This window comes from Artibeus jamaicensis, unplaced genomic scaffold, assembly GCF_021234435.1.
Source record: "Artibeus jamaicensis isolate MK-2021 breed Jamaican fruit bat unplaced genomic scaffold, CSHL_Jam_final contig_548, whole genome shotgun sequence".
NCBI lineage: Eukaryota > Metazoa > Chordata > Mammalia > Chiroptera > Phyllostomidae > Artibeus > Artibeus jamaicensis.
Window position 1 is genome coordinate 15,290,838 of NW_026521883.1, and position 18,268 is coordinate 15,309,105.

An 18,268-nucleotide genomic window follows, 5' to 3' on the forward strand; every position below is an offset into this window, starting at 1 on the left:
CTCAGGGGAGTGGCCGTCCCCTCACCTGTCCCTCTGCCCTGTCCTCTTCCTCACACGGACGGGCCCATCCCTTCCTCTCCCCATCTCTCCCCAGAGGCCATCACTCCCCTTGATTTAACTAGCTCAGCTTTCTTGAGATTTGAGGGAGAAAAGGGAAACTGATTTAATTTTCATTGCTTTGAGGAGACACATCTGTCTTTTCCAACCCAATTCCTTTCTGGGCCATGGTCTGTGGCCCTTGCTAATGGGGTCATTATGCGTTGTTGCTTCGTGGGGTCGTGCTGACTTGCTGACCTTGCTTACTTCACATCCTGCTGGAACCCTTAATCCATGATCCCAGTGCTGGGGCTGGTTCTCCCTCTCCCCTCATCTGAGCAGGGCAAAATACTCACATTTTCTCCCCAGCCGCTCAGAGTTCATGAAGAAAGCACAAAACTGGGCAACAAGTTCCACCACAAATCACATTACCTAAGCCCACGTGTGTTCTGCCAGAAGCTGAGCAGGCATTCCTCCGCATTGCCATCTTCACCCCAGGCCTGCTCAGCTCTCCTCGAGCTCAGAACCTGCCCTCTCTGGCAGACTCCCTTCCCTCCCTGCTTGACCGGGACTTGGGCATGGCTGCCTCGGCTCCCTCTCGCCCCAGCTCTCCATTCTTCAGGCCTTCTCCCCAGCACGAAGACATTTCGCAGTGAGCTGTCCCTGGCCAGCCTGCTCCGAGTCCCTACTCTAGCCATTATCTTCTTTTCTGTTTTCTGAGCATCTATGTCTTTCCCTCAGGGCACAAGAATCCCCTAAGTCAGGAAAAAGAAAAACAAAACTTTCCCACCAAACGTTTTGAAAGTATAATTTCCATTCACTGCCTCAACTTCTTGACCACCTACTATTATTCACTCTCTATTATTCACCTCTTGCTATATAGCTTTTATTCCTAGGCTATTAAGAGTGCCCCCTCCAAGGTCACAGTGACCTCTTAACCACCATATCCAAGGCCCCTTCTCAGTCCTTGCTTTTCTTGACCCCTCTTTGATCCTCCTGCCTGTCTCCTTAAACTTCCTTTTGCCTTGCAGTTCAAAGACACTACACTCTCCTGTTTTTTTCCCTGGGGCCATTTTTTTTTCCTGTGACAATCTCTTCTGGCTTTTCTCTCCCTCTTCCAAAAAGCTAAGATGATCCCCAAGAATGCGCCTTTGCATTCCTTATTCTTTTTTGGCAAGCTCATCTATTTTTCTCCAACGATTAATTCTATGTAAATAACTCCCAAACATTTGCCTTCGATTCTTAACCTGAATTCAGACCTGCACTTCCAATGACCTGCTAGGTACATCCATCTTGATGTCCCAGGGGCGCTTCAGATTCAATAGGTCTATGTTTTTCCTCATGTTCCTTGCCTTTCACTTCCTTTGTCCGTTATTCTTGTGAAGTCACCACCTGCTCAGAAGCCTAGCGGCCATCTGACCAATCTCATCCTTGACCCTCACAACCAAAGAGTTAGTTCTACGACTTCTTCGATTGTTTCCCTCACTTCCCTGGTTCAGGCCCTTGTCACCTCCTGCTCAGGTGGTGTGCCATCGCCACCCAACTGCTCCCTGTACCCAGTCTCTCACCTGTGGCCTCTATGGCATTAGCCACATGGCTTCCTCTGAAGTGCCCTTCTTCCTCTCTCTGCCTTTCAAACAGTCTCTGAAGACTCACATCACCTCCTCAAAGAAGTCTTCCTTGCGTCCCCTCCCTGAACACCCATCTCACTTTAGCTGTACTTATCACAGCACTTGACACTCTAACTTCACAGATCATACATTTATTTTCTTATCTCCCCTGCTAGACTATCAGCTCCTTGAATGAAGGACATAATCTGATTTACTATATATTTTGAGGCATGGATCAACGATATTGGGAATGTGGCTGTTCTGTATATAAATAATTAAGTAGGTATAGTACCTCAGGAGTATAGAGCTTCCTGCGGAATTGGAGGAATGGTTGCTCCTTGGGGACCTGAGGCCTCAAAGTAAAGCTACTTCCCATTCAAGAAGGGTCACTGATGAGGGGATAAAAATAGTCTCACTGAGTTAAGTGAAACTGCCAATAGAATCTCTTTCCTTTTCTTTGGAACATGCACATCCATTGAACCAGGGAAACCTCTGCAGTCCCAGGGTAGAGCTGTATCGCACAGACGGGGACTAGTCCTTCAGGACTCTAGCTATAGGCATTGATAAGCTCAGATGAAACAGCAAGAGATTCGTCCAGGAAGCTAAGGCAGTTCTGGCTCTTCCCAAGCACCTAACACAGAACGTAAGCAATCTTATGAAAATACACATGTCCTGACATTTATCAAATGTCAGGAAGTCCTGACAGCAAGTCCTGCTGCTGCCGCTGCACAGCCCTCCTTAATGGGCAGCAGAGACTCCCCTCACTGTTGCTATTGGCTCCCCTGTCGGGTCTTCCTGGAGCCTCCCCCCAGCCTCTGCACCACAGCCCTTGAGAATCTAACCCCTGTTTCCTGCTCTGATTCTCACACGTTTCTCAATTGTTTAGACGATAAGGCAGTTCCTCTTCCCACACTTATCTTTTCCAGGATATATCTGTGTTTTGAGCTGCCTTTTGTGTACTGCCGCCAATGCTCGTTAAGAACCTCGGTTTTATGGACCACTCTACACCAGCACACTGCTATCTGCAGCTGGGGCTGTTGCTTAAGTGGACTGTGTTGCACAAATCCAATCAGATTACACCTCACCGTATCACTTAGTAGCATTTGAAATTTTCCAGGGTAGAGACCAAAAAGCACAAGGGATTTCAAAAATGTCACTCCCTCACTTCAGTGGCTTTACTGACCATTATACCAAGCCGAAGGTGGGAGAGGTAATATATAAACTTCAGAATATAAGACAATACCCATTAGAAATGAATGTGCCTCTCTACTCCAGTCAAAGAAAACGAGGGAAACCCCTGGCCATTCAGAATCAGTGCTGTCAAAACCTAGGCCAGGCGCACCCATGAAAGCAGCCAGGACAGAAGACCCGGTGTGCATGGGTGGTGTGTGCGGGTGCGGGAGGCTATAAAAGTGACTGTGTGTGGTACTTACTACATAATGAGACTCGCGCTACACATTTCCAAACTAAAGCAAAGAAACATGACCAGCACCTAAAAAGACGAGAAGGAAGGAAAGTTGGGAGACAAAGGACATTCTCTCTACGCCCAGCAGCAGCCAGGGGCTGTCCTGACAACATGCACACTGAGAGATGCACACCAGGTGTCCAAAGCAACAGTGTACTCGCCCACAGAACACTCTATTTCACATGCCATCTATTCACGGGTTTCCGTGTCCAAGGAGAAGAATACTGATCTCAACCTGCTTCTGCATAAATGCTTCCCAGAGGTCCTACAGGGCCCCTCTCTCTGGCCCATGCTCAACTAAAGGGTAAGTGAAGGGTTTTATATCAAAACTGTGGCTGACAGAAAATTATATAATTTTTTTCCCAGAAGGATGGCCTAAAAAGTGTAACATGGCTGGTAAGAGATATGATATATTTTTACTTTTTTTAAATTAAAAATCCTATAAAATGTTCAATAATATTTCTGAGGACAGTCTATCCCCAGATCAATACAGTTTCACAACCATCACATTTTGCTGATACTTGAAGGACCTGCAGGTTGGCCAAGTCAAAGATAAAACACCGTGAGGCTGCCGGAGGGGGGCCAGCTGCCAGGACTGCAGGCTCCCAGCAAAGGTGGCAGCCGGTAATGAGAAAGCTCCACGGTTGTGGCACTCAGGACAGACGTTTCGTGTTACTCCACTTCCCCCAGGACAGCTGAAAACAGATTTTTGGACAAAGAAGTAGCTGAAAATTTGTTCTATAATCATTTCTGTAAACTGAGTTAAAAACAAAAATTTAGAGCCATCAGTTAAGGATAAAAAATAGCCATCCTATTGTTGACCGATTGCATGGCTTATCCACAGAAAACAGGATTATTTTCTACTTGCTTTCTTCCTTATTTTCTTTCTTCCTTTTTAAAAAAACTATTGTATTCTGTCTGGTTACTGGTTCCGTGTAGGAACCCAATGTTATTTAACAAAATGTGAAGCCATATTAGAAGAGATTTTATGAAAAATCTTGTGCCCTGGGCATCTCACAAAACATAGGGCCCTCAGCCATTTTCAAACGTTCAAAAACACAATGTGTTTAATGTTCATTGTGTTTAAGAGTCTTCTAAGTCAAATACCACAGAAAACTTGGCCACACCTATAATCTGTTATCAGATTCCCCAGCCACTTCTTATTAAGATATGAAGAATAAACTGAAAGAAACCAGGAGATGGAGTCTATTTTATGAGTGATAGAGAAACCACAGATCATGTTTTAATTGTCACCAACAAGTCGAAGGAAACTGATTTAAACAGCCAGGATGATTTTCCAGAGGGAGAGAACCCCACTTTGGCACAGAGAAGCTAATTGTGCCTTAGCTCATCTTGCCGAAGGGCAGCGTGGATGGAATACATAGTTCTCATTCCAGGAAAGAGACCACCAGAAAGCCAACAGCATCAGGAACATTTTAAGAAAAGATGTGCTTTCTTTTCCTTTCCTGTTCTCTCATTATTGGCCTCTGCCTGAAAACACATCACAACAACGGAGGCCCATATCCTCACCCCAGTTTCCACTACAAATGTGTCCAGAAACTATTTGACTAATTAAATTATGTTCATTGATATATGCACAGTATATTGTGTTTAAAGTGGCAAAGAAGCATATAGCTCATTTCAGAAATATTCCCTTTTCTTAAATGATGGAATGTTAAAAATAATTTAGATGTTGAAATTCATTTTTTCATTTGCTCTGCTGCTTGGCATGAAGTAGGAGAAGATGTAACACGATATGTTATTGAATTAGCTGGCCAGGAGAACAAAAAGACAGATACAAAGATAGGGCAAGGTCAAATGTGCTAAAATAAAGAATTTAAAAGGACTGAGGGTATCAGAGGAAAGAGCAAATGACCATTACAGGTTTCAGTTATTGGGAAAATTCAGCAACTTAAGGGACTTCCCAATAGCTGGGATAACATCTTTCCCTTTTAAAATCAATGAAGTGTCCACACAAGGAATCATAAAATATGTCAAAGCCTCAGTTTCTATTTAAATTTGTTTGTGAAGCTTCATTTTGATTAAGCTATAAACTGTTCAGTGACATCATTTCTGGGAAATTATCCATAGGATATTTTTCTAAAGAAGGACAAGGACACATGTAAAAAATGCTCACCATATTTTTTTATAATTTAAGAAAAAAGAAACAACTTAAATGTAGGAGGATGATTCAATATATTATGGTTTATCTTCCTAAAAATGAAATGAAGACTGTAAGGTATAGTAAAGAAAAATGTTTCTAACATTAACTTTTAAAAACAGAGATCAAAACCGTAGGAACATTGTAACTGTCCCTACATTATGGACAGGTAGATGAAACCCAAAAGGGTATGCAGGCAAACAGAAAACGGAGAAATAAAAATAGTTGTTGCCCTGGCTTGTTGCCCTGGGCAGCCCTGTTGCCCAGGGCAGTTGCCCTGCCCTGGCACTCAATGGACTGAGTACTGGCCTATAAACTAAAGGTCGCCAGTTTGATTCCCAGTCAGGGCTCATGCCTGGGTTGCAGGCCAGTTCCCAATGGGGGATGCACAAGAGGCAACCACACACTGACGTTCCTCTTTCTCTCTTCCTCCCTTACCCTCTCTCTAAAAATAAATAAATAAAATCTTTAAAAACAATAATTGTTAAGATGTTAGGAAAATAAATGGTTTTCTCCCCACCCACCCCCCATTTTTAAATTTCATTTTGTGGCTTTAATAGCATCTCAGTGATAAACGCGCAGAGTCTCAGAGCTGCATCCTAACACACCTTGCCTCTGGAATTCTGAGCGCTGAGAAGAAGGCAGAGCCGCGGGAAGCAGTATAACACCATGAATGTGGAGGTTTTTAACAAATCCTCGGATAAAAAGGGAAATACCAGGTGGTAAGAAACAGGCCTAAAGCCTTCTCAGGAAAAACAGTCTAAACAGAGACAGAGAGATGGTCCTATGGGGGGAGAGAAATGACTCCCCTGTGCTAGCCACGTGAAAAACAAAAAACAAAAAAAACAAACCCCCACCTCCTGTGCGGTGTGGCCGCAGGGTGCAGCCCTGCACACCTGCCAAGTTATGGGGAAGACAGAGGCTAAGTGCTAAAGGGCAGGAACCAAATCCTTCCTGGGGAATTACTTCAAAACTGAACAAGAAAGGGGGTGAGAAAGCAATTGACAGCAGAAACTGAAACAAGAAACTTTAGGGACGTAAGAGCCAGCAGCTTCTAACCCCAAGAAAGGGACAAAGACGAGACTCAAGCCCACAGGGGAAGCAGTAGAAACTGAAAGTTCAATACCAACAAGGTGCCTCGAGTTTGATTTTTTTCCCTTTGTTCTAAATCATGTATTATTAATTTTTCAGGCTATTCCTATAAAACAAAGTTTATTAAGAAAATAAATTTCAAAACCATGCCAAAAGTATAGGTGATGATAATGTGACAGCAAATATCAAAACATCTAAATGGGCACAGAGATAAAACTTCTGTGTTCTTGCCACCCTCAGTTAGACTCACTTAACAAAAAAATCGTAGCTGTTCAAAACCTACTCTTGCTCTCTAATCATTTTATATGTGTATATCTAACACCTCAACCGGATGGTAACCTAATTCAGGGAAAAAAGTAATCATTGTCTTTGTAAAACCCCATAATAATTAACAAATGCTAAGCAGAGGAAAGAGTCAACGTTATCTACTGACTCACAGATTGATAAGAGCTAATTATTTAATAGGGGACATACTAATAAAGGCAGACGCAAGATGGGCAGCCTGTGTACACACCAAACAGATTCATTCACTCATTCACTTACCCATAATGCATCCATCCAGCCACCCACCCACCAAATATTTACTCAGTGCTATTATGTCCCAAACACTGGGAGAGCTGCTGGGGATAAAATACTGAGCCAATCATAAGCAACCCTGCCCTCCTGGAGCTTACAGTCTTGTGGGGCATTAAACAAATAAACATTTAAACTGTGATAAGTGCTAAATGGACATTAATGTCTTTGCAATGATTTTCCATAAATAGCATCACAAAGTATTTATACGCAAAGTTTAACCTAACTCTATTGGTGTAGAGATCTAAATACAAATTTACTAAGACCAAGGGGTGAACACCATGAGGAAATAATCAGACAAACAGTCTCTTCAGAAGATCAGTGGGTTGGGTGAAAAAGAGCTGAGAGTAGGGAATGGGGGAGAGGGCCATACCAAGATAAATGAAAACTCAGGTAAGAGTAAAAGCAACGTGGGACTCTTGATTGGATCCTGGCTGGGAGGTAGGGGGGACACAACCATAAAACATACTTGGGAACGACTGGAAAATTCTGAATAAGGGCCCAGGTATTAGAATTCTTGTTATATTTTATACATATACAGAAATTATCAAATTTTTCAAATGTGATAACAGTATTATAGTTGTAAGAAAATTCCCCAATTTTTCAAAGATGTATACTTAAGAATTTAGGAGTAAGGCATGTTATTATCTGTACTTTGCTTTGAAACAGTTAAGCAAAGAGAAATAAATGGATGCATGAAAAAACAGAAGAATGGATGGACAGATGAATAAGTGGGTTAATATTGCAAAATGTTGACAACTGTTGTATCTGGGTTGGGGCTCTACAGAAGTTAATGAAGGGCTCTTTCTACCTTTCTATATGGTTGAAAGTTTTCTTAAGACAACATTTAAAAACTGTCATAGACGATGCTCTGACAGAATCTAACCACAGACACAGGTGGAGCTGGCGCACAGAACAGAGGATGGCTCAGAGTTCTCAGTCCCCACGCCCCTCCACCACCTCATCCTTCTCGTGTGGACGCGCCTATCTTGTTACCAGACCCCACAGTTCTCTTACCTCAATGAGAGCCCCCTTCTCTCTGTCCTCGGATCGCTTAGCACTGTCCAGTTCATCATGCATTTCTGAGAGCTGGTCCTGGAGATCTCTGATCTCAGTCTGGTGCTGTTCCCTTTCCATCTTCACCTGGAACAGTCTGACAGCAAATGAGTCCATCAGACAGACTCTCCTGGGCTCTGCTTATTTTCATTCAGTCTGGTTTCAGACCTTCAGATGCTCAAGCAGAGCCATCTAAAGCCCCAAGGAGCCCCCCATTCTCTGCTTCCTATTCTCTGCCTCCCCCCACCCTGCCCCTGTACTATAGATCAGAAGAGTGAGCAAATTATGGCCTATGGAGCAGTCTTGCCTACTGACTACTTTTGTAAATAAAGTTTTATTGGAATACATCCATGCTCATTCATTTGTGTATTGCTTACGGTCATTTGCACAACACAATGGCAGAATTAAGTGATTCCAACAAAGATCATATGGCCCATAAACCATAAAGTATTCACTATCTGACAGCAGTTTGCTAACCTCTGCTCTAAATCAAATTCACAACTAATTCTACCTTTCTATTTTATAAAGCCTTTACTATACCCTAAATTTACTGATTTTTTTTCTTATCAACCTCTTTTCTAACATTAACTTCTAAGGATGTTTTAAAAGCAAAAACCACCCCAACAAAATAGCCAAGGCCATTAAATGCTTTTATTATAAATATAACACGCTATTTTTTTAAATTTCCCTCCAGAGTTCACTCCTGCTTAAACCTTCACTTAAATGTCCCATCATGTCCCCAGGGCCTCATAGCACAGTACCTTTTCAGACCTCAGTTTCAGATTTCTTTTTTTTTTTTACAGATTTTAATGCAATGATGACAGGGCTACTTTGGGCTTGACTTTCCATCTCTGCAAACTCAACAGAAGCATAAGCACAAGTCACAGAGACCCACACCACCCAGGATAAAATTCACAAACCAGGAGATTATGGCGGTCTTGTGACACGGGCTTTGCGGAGGCTGGGCTCAGGCTCCGTGAAATCTCACTCTTTGAACATTGCCACTCAGTGTCCCTTACTTCTCTCTTATGCGCTATGAGGTCTACACTAAAGACTGAAAGTTTACAAGACATCCTTTATGGTATACAAAGAATTTGAAAATTATAACCCTTCTGCTTACCAAGGAGAATAGGAAGAGACCAGGTAGTACTAAATGGACTAAAAGGCTCTACCTGCATCGGAAGAAGGACACAGGCTCTTGGCCCAGAACTTACTCCTCCAGGTTTTTCCGGAGCTCCCCTTCACTTTCTTCGAGGCGCTGCTGCAGCGCGGAGTTCTCCTCTGCCTTCTTGTCATGCTGGCTCTGGAGCTCTTCTAAGTTGGCTTTCATTCTTTCTCTTTCTTCTTTGAGGTTCTGCTGATTCTAATATGAATACGCGTGATTTTAAAGTACCTCCACTATACATTAATGTCATCCCACAGAAGCCTACTTCTAAACTCTGGGGGACTCTATGTCTCTGCACTTACATTATTAATTATTAACTGCATTACTAATTACTAATTGAACCACATAATTAAAGCATAAGAGTTTACAACTAGAAAGAACATTAAATATTTAAAGTGTTGTAATACTTCTAAAAGAAAAACACAAACATCACTAAATCTCATTCTGTTCTTTCTATTACTTTTTTCTGATATTTTGTATGCATTTAGTTTCATATTGGCCTGTCTGACCAAAAAGTGTTTTCTTTTACTCTGTCAAAGCAAACAGTCTCTATATGCTTTGGTTACTTAAAAAAAAGTTATTTGGACAGTGAGAGCCCATATACAGAAATTTACTTCAATGATGAGAGGAATGTTTCTTTCAGGAAAAAAATTGCCTTTCGATTCACTTGAGCACCCCAAGGTACGTAACATATTCCTTATCAATCAAGACAGAGGGGAAAAAGGAAAAATCAGATACCTTGACTCCTAGTTGAAGTTGTCTCTGAAGGTCAGCCACTTCGGTAGTCAACTTGTTTTTCTGTTCCAACAGATCTTTCACTTCAGATGAAGAATTAGAAGCCTACAATTAATTGCAAACATACACTAATTTAAATGCTCAAAGTGCTTTATTTTAATTCTCTTTCCCCTAAAATATAATCAGAGCAATAACATGAAAATCTTAAGACTCAATTCTAATGCAGATCCCGACAGAGAAGGGAATGAGGAAACCTTGGGGAGCGGTGGGCGTGGCCTGCATCCTGACCGGGGTGGTGTTTGCATAGACACATACCTAAAAAAAAACCCAATAAACTATGCAGCTAAAATTTGTGAATTTACTGTAAGTTATACCCCAATAAAACTATGTAAAAAGATCAAAATAAATATTTGTGAAAATTCCTGTACTGCATAAAGTAATACCCAATGCCCATGTCTCTGTGTTCCCAAGGCCCTTTGTATAAAAATCTATTATAGAATTTTCATTAGATTGGGAATTATTGCTCCATAACCACCAACAAGATTTTTAACCCTCATTCTCTGCATATGCCTGTATGCAAATAGTAAATAAGTGTATGCTGGTTAAATTGTCTTTCTTCTGAAGGGGAAAGACCAAGTGAAGGAATAGGTATAAAGGACCCATGGACAAGGACAGTGGGGGGGAAGGATTGACTGTGGGAAGGCGGAGGGCAGGGAAGAGTTAGAGGGGAAAATGGAGACAACTGTAATTAAACAACAATAAAAAATAATAAATAAATCAAACCTTATTAAATTAAAAAAATAGTTGACACATTTCTATAATGAAGAGAGTTATAACAAAAAGGGATCTGATCAAAGAGAATCTATTAGAAAATACCTCTAATCTGAGTATGAATATTAATAAGTCTTTTTTTTTTCCTTCCATGGATGTAGTAACAGGATGATGTTCTCAAAGGATTTGGCTAAAATCCTACAGTAAGGTGGTTAGAAAACTACAAATAGAAAAGGGGGAATAAAAGCAGAAATAAAAACTAGAAAAGGCAGTAACTTAGCCCTCATGCGCCTGAGTCCAGGAGTGAGTTGTACGTGATGAACTTGGAATGCAGTATTTCCTCACCTCCTCCGGTGACGTTAACCAGAACCCCTACCCCTACACAGTCAACAAAAACGCAGGACTTCCCATCCTCTCAGATAAAATAAGAACAATCCATTTTAGAAATTTAAATCCATCCCAGGAGGAACTTATGTACTGCTCTTTCCCAAACAAAAACTCTGCCTACTTTGCTGTTTTCCAATATGGTCTCAGTCTGTATGGGAGAGGGTTCTTACATTCTCTTGCAGGAAATCACTTCACGGACACCCAAAAGACAAAACTCCAAAGCCCGCCAGCAAATAATCAGATTCAGAAAACAAAAGGGAGATAATGGGAGTAGAAAAATATGGGCAATAGGGCAGTCACCACCCTGTAATCGGAACCAGCAATCCAAGAGCCTCAGTTCGTTTTCTCATCATCTGCCCCTTGATTCAGCAGTGCTTCTTAAAAGGGCTCCCTTCCCCTCATCTTACCTCTCTCAAAAATCCAGAAAAGGAATTAATTTCACTGAATATGACACTATCCATTCCTGTTTAAAGTCCATCAATGGGCCCCAGCTGATGTAGCTCAGTGGACTGAGCACTGGTCTGAGAACCAAAGAGTCACCGTTTGATTCCCAGTCAGGGCACATGCCTGGGTTGCTGGCTGGTCCCTAGTAGGAGGTACATGAGAGGCAACCACACATTGATATTTCTTTCCCTCTCTCCCTCCCCTCCTTTCTGTCTAAAAATAAATAAATAAAATCTTTTTTAAAAAAAGGTCCATCAATGTAGCCCATCACCTTCAACTGAAATGGAAACGTCTCATGCAATTTCTGAGGACCTTCCTACCTGGTACTTTGTCCACACATACTCTCTGCCCCAGCTACACAAAATTTCCTCCATCCCCTATGTATGGCTAGCACATGCCGCTTTACATTTTATTTGTGCCATTCCCTCTACCTACAACCCTGCATTCCCTTCTCCCAGAGAATCCCTACTGTTACTGACTCCAGAAGGCCTATCCTGATTTCCCCAGTTTGGGCTGAATACCCTGGTCTGTAACCCACAATCACAATCTTAACATCAACATCAAAGGATGTAAAAAAAACAAAAAACAAACAAACAAAAAACAAAGGATGTGTTCTCCCTAAGAATATGCAGGTAAGAAAAGCAAGAATCAGAGTGATAATTTGGATTTAAGAGTTTTAGCAAAAAAAAAAAAAAATCCTTAACTAATTTTAAGAACTGTGTAGAACTACAGCAAAGTGTATATTCTAAAGATTCCCACTGGCAATAGTTAATATATGTATCAATAAAATATTATACACAACAATGGGCAAAGATAAGTTTATACTTGTGATTATGGACACAGTTTATTCTTGTATTATTATTTATTAATAATTGTATTTCCTTTTTGTTTTAAGATTTCATTTATTTATTTTTAGAGAAAGGGGAAGGAAGGGAGAAAGAGAGGGAGAGAAACATCAATGTGTGGTCATCTCTTGCACGTCCCCTGCTGGGGACCTGGCCTGAAACCCAGGCATGTGCCCTGACTGGGAATCAAACTGGTGACCTTTCGGTTGGCAGGCTGGAACTCAATCCACTGAGCCACACCAGCCAGGGTATAACTGTTGTATTTTCCATACAAACAACTGTAAGCCTACTTTTGCCCACTCCTGTATGTATGTATGTTTATATGTATATATACACACATATATATACATAAATACACACATTCATATACATATATAGTCTGATTTGATGCCAACGGAGTTCTATTTGCTGCCACAACAGCAGTCACAGGCAGTTGAGTGCTAGGGGAACACTGAGCAGCAGAGAAAAGAAGGCAGTCGATGCCTAAGAGTATCCTCTATACATCCTCCCAAAGTTGAAAAGAAGCTATAGGCAAACCTCCTATTACCTGCCTCTGGGTATCTTTCATGCCCACACAGTATTCTCCTAGGAGGAGAAAGTAAAGATGCACAGGCAAGAAAGGGGCCGCAGTTCACGGTGGTGTAGAACTGAGAACAAGTGTTCAGTCATCTCCCTTACATGCGCCTTCCTTTCAGGGCACTGGGTGTGTCTGACATATAGTAGATGTTCATTGACTGTGAGAGGAATCCTTTTTTAACAACAACAAAATCTCCAAGTCCCAACTGGAATTCAGTACAACCAATTAAACAGGCAGTTGTTGTTTTTAAATTGGCACTATTCTACTCCTTCCTTTCCCTTCCACCAGTGCTGGTTGGCTTCACCTGTCTCTATTTCTTAATCTCTTGATTTTATTCTCTTATTTCTCATTCTCTGAAGTTCCAGAGCTTGGGTCCAAGCCAATTTACACTTACCTTCTGAGTTTGCCTATGATAATACTAGGCAAATTTATCACTTTGCTTCATTCTTTCTATTCTTATTTTCCCTTTCTAAATCTGTTTCATTCTATTATGTTTTTTAAATAAATATCTTAAAACCTTTCTGGAAAAAAAAAAGGCAGGGTACAAATTTATAACATTTAAAACATAATATTCTATCCAGGTGCTGCTCACCACTCAGGAAACTTCCCATTTTGGTGACATAACCAACTATACAGACTGAAGACACAGCAATTTGTTTGCCACATTCCATGTTAAATGTCCCCTGCAACGTACAACATGTCAACTTACTTGATTATTTCCTTGTGTGTTTGCTGCTCGAGACTTTAAAGTCTGGATTTTCTCGAAGACCAGGTTGACTTTCCTTTTAGTAGCATCATCATTATCAGTGCTTCTGAAAAAGAGGAAAAGGAGCCTGACTGGTGTGGCTCTGTGGGTTGGGTGTTGTCCCACAAACTGAAAGGATGCTGGTTCGATTCCTAGTCAGGGCATAAGCCTGGGTCACAGGTCACGTCCCTGTTGGGGGTGTGCAAGAGGCAGCTGACTGGTGTTTCTCTTGCATATCAATGTTTCTCCCCCTCTCTTTCTCCTTCCCTTCCCCTCTCTCTAAAAATAAATTAATAAAATCTAATCATTTATGTGCCATGACCCACAAATAAGCCCTTATAGAAGACAAATCACTAAGGCATGATCTTTTTTTTTAATAAAAAACTACAAAACCAGTGAACAGCAGAATGGATGGTGTATTTTTTCATTGAATAAACTGTCTTATATTACTACTCAGTTTGAGACCAGCTTCCACTTTCAAACATGTGAAAGAGACACAACATTCTAAATAAGCTTGGAGGAAACATCCAGCGGAAATTTAATAACTTGTTTTTGATTCAAATGAATTATACTCCTTCCAACCAGGGATTTCTCCTCTGTGTGTCTCACACCAGCATACATTCTTACTTTTCAACCTTATGCTTAAGAATGATCTGCAGTGATCTTAACTTGTTTAGCCTACGTCTAAAAAAATTAATCCCCCAAGCCAAGATTGTCAACACAGCAGCCTTTGTCTAGACTCTGACAGGTAATGAATGATTGGCTAAAGTCTTAACTCCAACCACATCTTCTATCACACATACCTGACAATTAGGGGGAAATTTTTTCTAAAGAAGTTTCTTTAAATAAGTGCCTCTGCTAAGGTTTATGTCCCTAGTCTCTCGAAGCATGAACCAAAAACAGAATTTAGAGAATTTTAAAAATCTAAAGTTTTCTTACCTTAACCTTAAGTAAAACCCTTCACAGAGAGATACTAATAACGTTCTTGGCTAGAAGAATAGAAGAATCTCTTTGGTTCCTTTTTTTCTCAAAAGAGCCCTTATGTTATATTTTGAACCTGACTATTTTGTCAGCTCTATATTACTGACAAATAATTGTAAGGCTCAATAGAAAAATGTGAAGTTTTGATAACCAATGAGTATCTGCCGTGTGACTTTCAGTCATGTCAGATTGTAAAGCTTTTTTTCCTTTTTAATCACATCTGATGAGAGAACTGAAACAGAAACTTCAAATTCCTGACCTAGAATTCCAGCACAATTATTATCTAAGTAAGGACTGAAAACCAGATTACGCAAACTCAATCTCCAAGATAAGTACGTGGAAAGCGCTGCTTTTAAATGACTCACACATGCTTTAAAAATAATGGAAGCAGGGGCTCCTGGCCAATGTCAACTCTGGGGAGGAAAGGAGGTGTTTTTACTGGTAACTTCTCCTAGGGGATGACAAGAGTACCACGGTGTGCACGGCAGAACATGAGGTGATGGCAGATCAACCCACAACTGAGTAACAGACCTTCTTCTATTGTTGAATTTGGTTTTAGTGACAAACTCAGAAGAGTCATGGGAAAAGTATATTCATTTATAATTTTTAAAGTATGATGTCCTTCTTTACACTCCCTTCCCCTGCTCTTCCCTCCCCACCACCCAAGATTTAAATGTTTCTGTGAAAACTCCAGCCATTGAATCTTAACCCTCAAATGGCTCACAGAGGACCCCAAGGGAGAGCAAAACACAAGGTCTCGGGAAAGGAAACTAAGAGCCCCACAAGAAATGACAATATTTTGCTCCTTCAAGGAAATGTACTAACCCTTCTTTGAGGTAATTGTAAAGTATCTGCTTGGCCGTCTCCTCATTGGTTTGTTGAGTGAGCTCTCGCTGGCCTTTTAACAGATCCGGTGTGGCCTGGAACATAATGTCTGTTATTAGATGGTGTTTCCAAGAAGAAGGCAAAACCCTGAAGCAGAAGCTTCCAAACTCATTCCTACTTCCCAAAAATGATTCCTCAGGTAGAATCCTCCAACTGGCTCCACCACTTAGTAAGCAGCTCAGTATCCTTGGGCAAGTCACTTAACTTTTCCTCACTCCAATTTTCTCACTTGTAAATCGAGGTTATTAGGACCTACCTTCACAGGGTTGGTGCCATCCTATAATATACAACAAACAGCGCCTGACACTTATAACCTAATTATCATTTTTATCATTATCATTAATTTTTTATTGTGTCTACCAAGACACTAAATATACCACTTAAATAAATTCCATTACTTTAGAGTTAACCTTAAATTAGGGCTAACCTAATTTCTCAGGCCAGAAATTAACCCAGCCACTCAAGTTTGTCATGAGGAAAATTAATACACAAACCTAAGCCCTGAACCTCTGCATGGAAACAAACTCCACATACTTCCTGATTTCACACCTATACAAACAGAAAAGTCAAACTTCTCTACAGTGTTTGACAAGTTCCTTTACAGGCAAGCCCCCAGTGGAAATCTAGTGGTACTTGAGTTATCTCAGAAAACCATACAATTGGCAGCAGAACATATCTGTAGGAAACGCTCTGGTAAAAAATCAGACATGCAACCACCCATTCCAGATGGAGGATATGTATTTCTATAGCTTCCTGCAGCATTTAGAAGAGGGGGAGGAGAGGTGAGGCTGGGGACCCTCGCACGAGCATTACCTGAGTACTCGAGGTGGGAGTAAATGTCTTCACAGAAATCTTCTTGGCACCCGAGTCAGGTGAAGTTGCTAGCCCCCGATTCTGTAACATCAGTGTGGCAGTGGCTGTTTTGATTTCCTCCTCCTTCTTACTCTGTGCTGGGAGGGAGGATGCATGTGTGGTTGTACTTTCCTGACCACCTTTGCTTTCTAGAACTTTCCCCTCTTTGCTCTGCTGGGGAGGCCTGGGGTGGGCTCCCTGAAGCTTGGCAGAGGCGTGGCCCATGCTCTGTTTCCCACGGTGCTCCTGGGCCGGCGGCCGCTGCCACACCTGTGAGGGCCGCAGGAGGTGTTCACTGGACTTGCCCAAGTTCCTGCTGAACTCATTTAGGTACTCCGAGTTCCCTTGCAGACCGAAAGGAAAGGCACTATCCACGCTTCTGGACCTCTTTCTGTCATCTGGATGGATCCTGTTTCGCCTCCCAGACCTTCCCCTCCTCTGCAGCCCAGGTTTTTGGTCAAATTTTTCAATTAACTGATCCACTCCAGGAATTGATCCCGTATCAATATCACGCCCCGTCCCGGGCAAGAAGGGGATATACCTTCTGTTTTCGTGACGATTCACATTGTCAGCATGGATGGCACATTCTTGATCATCAAGCAAAAATCTGTACAAGGAGTTGGCCGAAGTGGGCGTTGTCGACGACGAGGAGGATCTCCGAGACCGACCTCCATCCAGGATGGCACCGGCTGAATCTTGTCGCCGGAAGGGAAGCACATCTGGCCTGGTTTTCTTGTTTTCAGAGTGGGTGTGTGGGCCATGGGCAGGTAGGGGCCTCCCACTAGTAGAAAGGGCCTCCTCTGCCAGCCCCTCCTTGGTGCAGCTCTGCACATTCACGCACACCGAGGTCTGCTTCTTGGGGTCATCTATGACCACCGAGCTGCATAGACGAATGGCTGTCACGTTGGATTTGGCCACATCTCCCAAAGGAGGGCTGGTAGGCTGGGAACTACTAGATTTGGGGAAGCAAGTCCAACTCTTCTTATTGTTGATACTTTCTTCTGTTAAGGATTTTAGCCAATTACTCTCAGGTGGTTGGTGATTTTGTACGTCCAACTCATTCTTCTCGGGGTCATAGGGCTGCAAAAGCTCTGGGTGCCTCTGAAAGTTCAGTACGTGGGATGGCTTCACGGGCCCCTCTTTGCACTCTACAACCCCATTCTTGCCCTCAAAGAGAGAGGGTTGTTTTGGGGCCCCTACTGAGCTGGGTTGGGCATACGGGTTTTCTGGAAGCTGCAACTCTTCTGCATTGTGCTCCTCTAGCCCAGCACCATTGCTGGGATACACAGGCAGGTTATTTATCATTGGAGATGGAAATGAGGGCCCATTTTCAGAAAAAGATGTACCTGGCACACAGCGCTCTGTATTATTCAGAACTATGTAGGGGTGGCCATCGATTCCCTGTACCCGAATACTGACGCCATAGGAGCCTGCCTTAGAGGGCTGGGAATTCCTGGATTTTTTGGTTTCATCACTGGCAAGTCTCAGATGGACACCATATTCCTGCTGCACGTGCTGATATTCACCAAAATACAGCTCCATGCTTCACTGTTCCTGCTACCAGGGAGAGATGGGGTAAAAAGAGGACATTGAGTTAGAACTACATCTCTTTAAATGAAGATTATGTGGGGGAACGTCAAAGTTCAAAGAAAACAGAACACTTCAAGCAGCAAGAAAACTTCAGAACCAAATGCGTGTCCAAGCAGGCCTTCCTGGATGCTCCTGGGCTGAGACCACAGTGTTTATCAATACCGGGCTTGAGCCCTGGCCCGAGGGGAGACGACTGCTATAATGATCTGAAGCCTTTGGCATAACCTCATGATTCTGTTTCTAGCTGACGGGCTGTTCTGTTTGCTTCATTTTTATCCTCAACTGTTTTCCACATACT

At 42.1% G+C, this 18,268-nt stretch overlaps 1 protein-coding gene across 1 annotated transcript in view; it reads right to left on the minus strand.

Moving 5' to 3' along the window:
• The window catches only part of CGNL1 (cingulin like 1), a 98,481-nt gene extending 80,544 nt beyond the window's left edge, over positions 1-17,937 (minus strand). Inside the window, exons 1-7 of the mRNA XM_053670112.1 lie at positions 16,342-17,937; positions 15,469-15,563; positions 13,627-13,729; positions 9,897-9,998; positions 9,208-9,356; positions 7,955-8,090; positions 6,974-6,984 (exon numbers count right to left, since the gene is read on the minus strand). Of these exons, the coding sequence (XP_053526087.1) occupies positions 6,974-6,984; positions 7,955-8,090; positions 9,208-9,356; positions 9,897-9,998; positions 13,627-13,729; positions 15,469-15,563; positions 16,342-17,922 (2,177 nt within the window). The 5' untranslated portion in view covers positions 17,923-17,937. The remainder of the gene's footprint in view (positions 1-6,973; positions 6,985-7,954; positions 8,091-9,207; positions 9,357-9,896; positions 9,999-13,626; positions 13,730-15,468; positions 15,564-16,341) is intronic.
• Between the last annotated feature and the right edge of the window lie 331 nt (positions 17,938-18,268).